At 38.1% G+C, this 9,033-nt stretch overlaps 1 protein-coding gene across 2 annotated transcripts in view; it reads right to left on the minus strand.

The window, feature by feature from the left end:
* Nucleotides 1-8,219, minus strand: part of UGDH (UDP-glucose 6-dehydrogenase) — a 24,117-nt gene extending 15,898 nt beyond the window's left edge. Inside the window, exons 1-2 of one of the 2 annotated variants that reach the window (XM_005877445.2) lie at nucleotides 8,148-8,219; nucleotides 3,463-3,631 (exon numbers count right to left, since the gene is read on the minus strand). In XM_005877445.2, the coding sequence (XP_005877507.1) occupies nucleotides 3,463-3,624 (162 nt within the window). In that variant the 5' untranslated portion in view covers nucleotides 3,625-3,631; nucleotides 8,148-8,219. Of the gene's footprint in view, nucleotides 1-3,462; nucleotides 3,632-6,714; nucleotides 6,775-8,147 lie in introns of those variants that run through there. The other variant, XM_014548678.1, reaches the window with a different exon arrangement.
* Between the last annotated feature and the right edge of the window lie 814 nt (nucleotides 8,220-9,033).

Below are 9,033 nucleotides of genomic sequence, written 5' to 3' on the forward strand. Positions count from 1 at the left end.
TGATTTTTGTATGCGCCCTGACCAGGGTTCAAACACGCAACCTTGGCTTATCGTACAATGCTCTAACCAACAGAGCTACCTGGCCAGGACTTCACCTTACAACTTTTTGACTGAACAATGATGCAAAAGTGATATGCATTCAGTAGAAACTGTACTTCGAACTTTGATGTCTTCCCAAGGTAGCAATACACTGCTCAGCAGCAGTGACCATGAGAGATACTCTGCAGGGGTCCTCAAACTACGGCCCGCGGGCCACTTTTGATGTCTTCCCAAGGTAGCAATACACTGTTCAGCAGCAGTGACCATGAGAGATACTCTGCAGGGGCCCGCGGGTCACATGCAAATATAAATATTGTATTTGTTCCCGTTTTGGTTTTTTACTTCAAAATAAGATATGTGCAGTATGCATAGGAATTTGTTCATAGTTTTTTTTTAAACTATAGTCCGGCCCTCCAACAGTCTGAGGGACAGTGAACTGGCCCCCTGTTTAAAAAGTTTGAGGACCGCTGCTCTACAGTGTAACGTGTTCACCAGTGTTTTTTGGATATTGTGCCTTGCATCCCATCAAGTCTACGAAACATCTGTGTTTACTGTTTCTGGTGAGAAAAGGAAGGCAATTGCTCTTGAGATAGAACTCAAGATAATGGTCCAACTATAAGCTAATGTAAGTGTTCTGAACACGTTTAAATTAGGCTTTGCTAAGTTATGATGTTCAGTAGATTAGGTATATTAAATGCATTTTTGATTTATAATAGTTCTAACTTATAAAGGGTTTATCTGGATGTAACCCCATTCATAAAACGAGGAGCACCTGTACTGCTCTTTACTATTCACAATCCTTGACCCAACACTATCCCTTTTATCTTCTTCAGAATATTTTACCTCTCAATTCCAGACAATTAAGATTACCAATGTCAGTCATCTTTATTTCAGGTCCCCACCAACAAAACTGTCTATATCAGTGATGGCGAACCTCTGACACGCGAACTAATTTTTTTGGTTGATTTTTCTTTGTTAAATGGCATTTAAATATATAAAATAAATATCAAAAATCTAAATCTTTGTTTTACTATGGTTGCAAAGATCAAAAAATTTCTATATGTGACACGGCACCAGAGTTAAGTTAGGGTTTTTCAAAATGCTGACACGCCGAGCTCAAAAGGTTCACCATCACTGGTCTATATGTTTCTCCATCCTTGTTTGCTTCCCTTCAGTCTCCAAGAAGAAATTTTTAAGGCAAATCCCTCCATTTGTGCCTTTGATCCCATCCTTCTGCTCTGTCTACATTATTCCATCAATTAGCCCTTTCTTCTTACGTTTTTGACTATTCCTTCTCTATGTGATTTGTTTACTTTAGTTTATTAACGAGCTCGATCATCAAATATAAATAAAATCATTGCATTTACCCTGTGCCCCTCTTCAGTGACCACCCCCTTCTAAATTAAATTTAAGAGTCTTACTTTTTTTTCTACACTTTCACCCTCAAGCTCCTATCATTTGTAATTATTCTTGCAAAAGTTATAATCCCCTCCATTATACAAAATTTAATGAATATGTCTCAGCCCTTATTTCTCCTGCATTTGTTATAGTTGACAGCTTACCAATTGATTCAGCAAACATTTATTGAACACTTACTATGTGCTCTTCACTGTGTTAGTCACTCATAACCAAGACATACATCTCTATGGCATCTGCACTATTAAAACTCTTCTGATATGCCCTGGCTGGTTTGGCTCAGTGGACAGAGTGTTGGCCTGCAGCCTGAAGGGTCCCGGGTTCGATTCCGGTCGGGGCACATGCCTGGGTTGCGGGCTCGATCCCCAGCAGGGGGCGTGCAGGAGGCAGCCGATCAATGATTCTCTCTCGTCACTGATGTTTCTATCTCTCTCTCCCTCTACCTTCCTCTCTGAAATCAATAAAAATAAATTAAAAAAGAAAACAAAAAAAACTCTTCTGGTATTTGGTTTACCTTCTCTGAAATTCTTCATTGCTTCTCTATGGCATTTCCTCCTATACCTACAATCATGATTTGCTTTATATAATTAGGTGCTTCTATGTTGGGGACATAAATGTTTACAATGGTTATATCCTCTTGTTCGATTAATCCCTTTATCATTATGTAATGTCTTTCTTTGTCTCTTATTATAGTCTTCATTATAAAGTCTATTTTGTCTGATATAAGTATTGTTTATTTGCATGAAATATCTTTTTCTGCCCTGGCTAGGTAGCTCAGTTGGTTACAGTATCATCCCGATATGCCAAGGTTGCAGGGCCCAATCCCAGTCCCTGGTCAGGGCACATACAAGAAGCAACCAATGAGTGCATAAATTAGTAGAATAACAAATCGATGTTTCTTTCTCTCTCTTTTTCCTCTCTCTCTCCCTGCCTCTCTCTAAAATCAAGAAATAATAAAAAAGGGCTTCTGTCATGAGTGGCACACGTAGAGCAGCTTGATTACGTGCGGAATCGACATCAAGAGATTTCGGAAGCATAGTTTTTTGGTACGTGGGCAGCTGGTGATCGTTGGTCCCGGCCCCCGCAAAAAATAAATAAATAAATAAATAAATAAATAAATGAAATAAAATCAAGAAATAAAACATATATCTTTTTCCAGCCCTTTGCTTTTAGTCTGTGTATGTCTTTAGTTCTGAGGTGGGTCTCTTACAGACAGCATTATATATGGGTCTTGTTTTCTTATCCATTTAACTTCCGTATGTCTTTTGATTGGAGCATTTAAGCCATTGATATTTAAAGTGGTTACTGATAGGTACATATTTATTGCCATTTTTTCTTTATTGTTCCCCCAGTATTTATATATAAAAATACTGAATAGAAAATGCTACCATCAAATTTTCAAATGCTTCCCTGTTGGGCTTCAAAATCATTATCATGAATTCATTTACAATGAAATAATGTTTAAAAAGGGATGCAGAGAGCTTAATAAAATAGTTTAAAGCATATTTTCTTAACTATAAATTCTCTAAATTCAGAAATTTTGAAATTCCAATTAAACAAACTTGTGATACTAAACACTAAATATGAAAGGCACCATTCACCAATCCAAGATTTACCTGATATAAGTACAATAATCCAAGAACTGTAACAGACTTATATATGAATTAATATTATAAACATCCATAGTTTTGTATTTCCTGAATACCACTTTTTAATTTTACTATAATGTTATGGTAGCCATAGTAAAATTAGAATGTAGAGAAAAAAACTACCCATAAACTCACTGCACTAATACAACCATTATTAATATTCTAATTTACTTCTTTCCAGTCATTTTCCTGGTCATACTTGACATAATTGTAATTATAATGTCCACAACACTGTATATCTAAATTTTTAAATTTAATTTCCTATCAGTTTCGATCATAGATTTTTTACATCAATAGTAAGTTATTTCACAAAACAAGTAAGAAAACAAAGAACAAAGAGTTGTACAATATGGTTTACCTCATAAATAGGCAGCGTAGGAGAGTTCCATGCATTGATTCTTGATTCATTGACATCAACAACCGTTACCTTGATTTCAGGGCACATCTGAGCTATGACACTACACGTGGGTCCTCCAACATAGCCCGCACCAATGCAACAGATCTTCTTAATTTCAAACATGACTGTACTAGAAGAGAAACAGTAAGACTGTTCTACTATTGAAAACAGAAAATTTAAAATAACTTTGCTTATTCATCACACAATAAAAATTGTCAAGGTGCCATATCTGGAAAGATTTCCTACATTCACACTCATTAAGAATTATGAAAATAGTGATAAAAAAAATAACATTCCAATTGGATGACCAAACCTGTTCTCAGCTGCACTAGTATGAAACATAAGGAAAAAATTACAATAACTGGTATTACTGGAGAAGAGCCACAAAGATTATAATGACCCAATATTTAGAAAGTCAAGAAGCAAAATAAAACCTTACTTAGGCCTCTTAATACACTAGAACAACTTTGATTGCGGAGGTAAAGTTCAAGGGTGAAATACCAGTGCAATTCCTGCTTAAATAAATGCTGGTATACAAAGGTCGGCCTTGAGACCGGTTTAGACAAACACAGTGATAGTAAGATTAGTTCTGCCGTCCAGAATTGGCCTCTGAGATTATACTCTCTACCCAGTTTGGCTTCAGTTTACTTTTAGGTATTTGACGATGATCTTAAACTCAATTTCAAATTTAATCAGAAATCATGAGGTAGTTAAAAGAAAGAAATTTCTGTAGTAACCAAAGCTGTAACACAGATTTTTTTTTTTAATCCTCACCCAAGGGTATTTTTCCATTGCTTTTTAGAGAGAGTAGAAGGGAGGGAGGGACAGAGAGAGAGAGAGAGAGAGAGAGAGAGAGAGAGAGAAACATTGATGTGAGAAAGACACATCGATTGGTTACCTCCCACATATGCCCCAATGGGCCGAGGATTGAATCTGCCCTTGACCACCAGGAATTGAACCAACAACCCTTCCATGCACAGGCTGATGCTCTAACCACTGAATAACACCGGCAAGGGCTTGACAGATTTTCGAAAACCATTAGTTAAATTGATTTACACTAATCAAAATTACAAAAGACTAATTTATACATAAGAATGTCAGTTTATTCATTATAGTGAGAACAAAAACTGTCAAACTGATCAAATTCTCAGAATTTTACTCCTTGTCAAGACCGCAGACATCTAATTCATGGATTCCAAAGTAAAGAAAAATGATAATCAGAGAATTCAGTAACTTTTTAGTATATTCCTACATGGATCAGAGAAGGCTGATCTCATTACAATGCCTGCCAAATATATCCCTAATCTTCACTGGTTCTCTGGGTAGATTTCCCTACTGGAAACGAATGAGCTGACCAAACCATAAAAGTATCCTGGTTTGTATTATTAACAATTAACCCTGGTTTATAAGTTGATCGTTAGTGGTCATAATTAGCAGATATCAACTCATAGAGCAGTGGTTCTCAACCTTGGCTGCACATTAGAATCACCTGGGAATCTTTTTAAAATCCTGATTTCTGGGCCTCATCCTCCGGAAATTCTGTTTCTTTGTTACTAATGTTGTGGCCTCACCCCATAACAAAGAAACAGAATTTCCGGAGGATGAGGCCCAGAAATCAGGATTTTAAAAAGACTCCCAGGTGATTCTAATGTGCAGCCAAGGTTGAGAACCACCGTCTTATAACAGAATTTCTGAGGATGAGGCCCAGAAATCAGGATTTTAAAAAGATTCCCAGGTGATTCTAATGTGCAGCCAAGGTTGAGAACCACTGTCATAGAGTCTAATCTCTAATGACTTTTTAAAACTGTATAAAGAAACAGAATTTTAGTAAAACAATAAATATGAGCAGAAAGCAATACTCTTAGTGATATACATACAAAGATATTTTTTAAATTTGCTTTTTTGTTTTGAATAGGTAATGCATTCATATGGTTCAAAAATTAAATCCATATAACAAGGTACAGGCAGTCCTCGGGTTATGTCGGACTCGACATACCTCGTTTCGTGGTCATGTCGCCATCTCCCATTTATTTATAAAAAAAAGTTCCGTCATTTTGACATATGTACATATGTGCTTTATGTTTTTTATTATTTATTTACCACAAGGTCAGGAATTATATTTCTTTTTTTTAATTAATTAATTTATTTTTTTTATATATTTTATTGATTTTTTACAGAGAGGAAAGGAGAGGGATAGAGAGTTAGAAACATCGATGAGAGAGAAACATCGATCAAAAAAAAATTTCTTTTAAATTTTTTTTACTGTTTCACTTCATTACTGCTGTGTGTGTGCTCCATGAGAGCGACGTAGGTGCTTATGTAGGTGGGTTCCGACTTACGGCGAAAACCGCGTTACGTCGCGCCGTAGGAACGGATCTCCACGTAACCCGAGGACCTACTGTATATACTCTAAGAAGTCTCATGACTACCCCATCCCTATCTACTTTGTTCCCACAAGCAACTCCTTTATTAGAATTTTGTGTATCCTTCCAGTATTTTTAACTCAAGTAAATATATAGTAAATTCTAATCATCTTTTCTTCCTAAATTCAAATGATAGAATACCATATACACTATCAACATTTGTTTTATTTTCTACTTAGTGCATTCTGAAGTCCTATCCATTTCCTCTCCTCTCTCTTACTTTTTAAAAAAGTTATACTGTATTCCATTGTGTGGATGTATTTACCAATGCTAAATCTGGTAGATTCTCTCCTTAATAATCTAAGTGGTTTAACACTTAGTTTCCTATCATGTGAAGCCATAAAAATATGATATTCTTGCCCAGCTGGCATGGCTCAGTGGCTGAGCATCGATCTATGAGCCAGGAGGTCATGGTTCGATTCTTGGGCAGGGCACATGCCGGGTTGTGGGCCGATCCCCAGAGTGGGGTGTGCAGGAAGCAGCCAATCAATGATTCTCTATCATCACCGATGTTTCTAGTTCTCTCTCTCCCTCTTCCTTCCTCTCTGAAATCAATTAAAAATATTTTAATTGATATTCTTATTAAACATTTAGGATTACAAGATTCACCTCAGCAAAAATTCAAAATTTACTTTTGGCAACCATCCATCTTTCATTTCTTCACCCTTCTACTTTTCAGTTCTGCTCTTTACCATTGTCCATGCCTCAAGTGCCCTATACACCAGGAGAAAGAAAAACTACATGGGAGGAAAAGACTGTATTGGGATAGCTAACTGGCTAAAGCTCCCACCTGTGGGAAGGGGCCTTCTGACTCTGGAGCAGGTTTACCAAAGATGTGTCTCCAGCATTCGCTGCTGCTCTTCCCACCTCTACAATAGAAAAGGCTCAGCATCTGTTTTCAAAAAAATTGCTTCAAGCCCTAGCCAGTTTTGCTCAGTGGATAGAGCGTCAGCCTGCAGACTGAAGGGTCCCGGATTCGATTCCGGTCAAGGGTACACATGCTCGGGTTGTGGGCTCCATCATCAGTAGGGAGCTTGCAAGAGGCAGCCGATCAATGATTCTCTCTCATCATTGATGTTTCTATCTCTCTCTCCCTCTCCCTTCCTCTCTGAAATCAATAAAAATATATATTTTTTAAAAATTGCTTCAACTTAGTTCAGGCCTATTCCCATCTTCATCTTCATGAAAAATTAGTATTTCCAATGTAAGGGTCTACTGTGTAGGCATAGCAGAAAATTTGGCCATAGAGGGATACAGGACCTGACACTCTGGTATTTAACAATTTATTCTAGGGAATGATTCAATTGAAAGACATTAAACACCCTACTATGTAACAACCACTACTGGTCTATGTACTGTGGATACATAATACTAGTAGTGAACATGACAGATACAGTTCCTACTTTTATATGGCTATATTCTAGGAGAGAACACAGACAAAATAATGGCAGTTGTGACACATCCTATATAATAAAAGCCTAATATGCTAAGTGTCTGGTCGTCTGGTCAACCAATCAAAGCATAATATGCTAATGACATGCTAAGGCTGCTCAACAGCTCGCTATGATGTGCACTGACCACCAGGGGGGCAGATGCTCCGATTGGTAGGTTAGCTTGCTGCTGGGGTCCTACCGATCGGGACTGAGTGAGTCGGGCTGGACACACCCTGGAGCCCTCCCCCGGTCCCTCCCCAGCCCCCATCATGCACTGGTGGGGTCCATCGGCCTGGCCTGCGCCCTCTCGCAATCCAGGACCACTTGGGGGATGTCGGAGAGCCAGTTTCGGCCTGATCCCGCAGGCCAGGCCGAGGGACCCCACGGGTGCACAAATTCATGCACTGGGCCTCTAGTTCCATATAAAGGAAATAATCATGTAGGAGACAGGGAGGGAGGGAAAAGCTGTCTGTGGAGAAAGGACTACATTAGATAGGGTAGTTAAAGAAGGACTCTCTGAGAAAATGACTTTTAAGCTGACTTAAAAGTTGAAAAGTTGCTAGTTGCACCCAGATAACATGGCTAAATTATACAAGGCAGTATAAACAATAAATGACAAAATGAGTGTTAAAGTCTATGGGGGGGGTGGGGGGAGTCAAAATAATAAGGCATCTACATCAAGGCAAATGTAAAATCTAAGCTTGACCTAAAGAATGAGTAGGATATAAAAAGTATAGATTAGTGGGGGAGGACATTCCAGATGAGAAGAAGAGAATAAATAAGGACTTACTGAGAGAAATTAGTCCAAAGAAGTGAGATCTGTCTCGCTGGACAAAAAAGTGGATGTTAAGAAGTAGTGAGCAGCAATAATTGTCTCCTAGAACGGAAATGAATTGAAAGTGGGTCTTGAATGCCTCTCTCAGGAAAGCATGGCCATAACAATCCATGAGACTACAACTTAATAACTTAAGGTAACATGGCAAAAGTAACCTAAGAATCAATGGCATTAATGTAGCTAAAATCTAATAATTACACACAAAAAAGGGGGTGGTGTGTGTGTGTGTGTGGGGGGGGGGGACACAAAGGGAATGATCAGTCTGGAAAGAGGGAGTTAAGAAAAAGAATGACATTGTTTATTTCAGTCCTGTCTACATAAGAGTACACAGAATCTGGAAGTCAGAAGTATTCTGATTCCAGAGAATAGGGCAAAAACAGGCTTTCCTAATGCTTGGATGGCATATTCCCCAAGATTCTTTGTTCTGGTTCCATGCTGCCTTACGAATTCAGATTTCCCAGTCTGGAAAGAGGGAGTTAAGAAAAAGAATGACATTGTTTATTTCAGTCCTGTCTACATAAGAGTACACAGAATCTGGAAGTCAGAAGTATTCTGATTCCAGAGAATAGGGCAAAAACAGGCTTTCCTAATGCTTGGATGGCATATTCCCCAAGATTCTTTGTTCTGGTTCCATGCTGCCTTACGAATTCAGATTTCCAGGAACCATAATACTAGAAAGTGATGGCCTGGATTTGAGACACAAGTATTCTAGGCACTGGAATAAAATTTCTCTACTGTGATAGCAAAGTTCCATTCTAGTTTATTCATCAGTCTCTTATGAGCTTAATCATCATAAGTTAACATTTAAAGCCTCATTAACTTCATGAAGGTGGGGAGGGGG

Source organism: Myotis brandtii, unplaced genomic scaffold (genome assembly GCF_000412655.1).
Source record: "Myotis brandtii unplaced genomic scaffold, ASM41265v1 scaffold520, whole genome shotgun sequence".
NCBI lineage: Eukaryota > Metazoa > Chordata > Mammalia > Chiroptera > Vespertilionidae > Myotis > Myotis brandtii.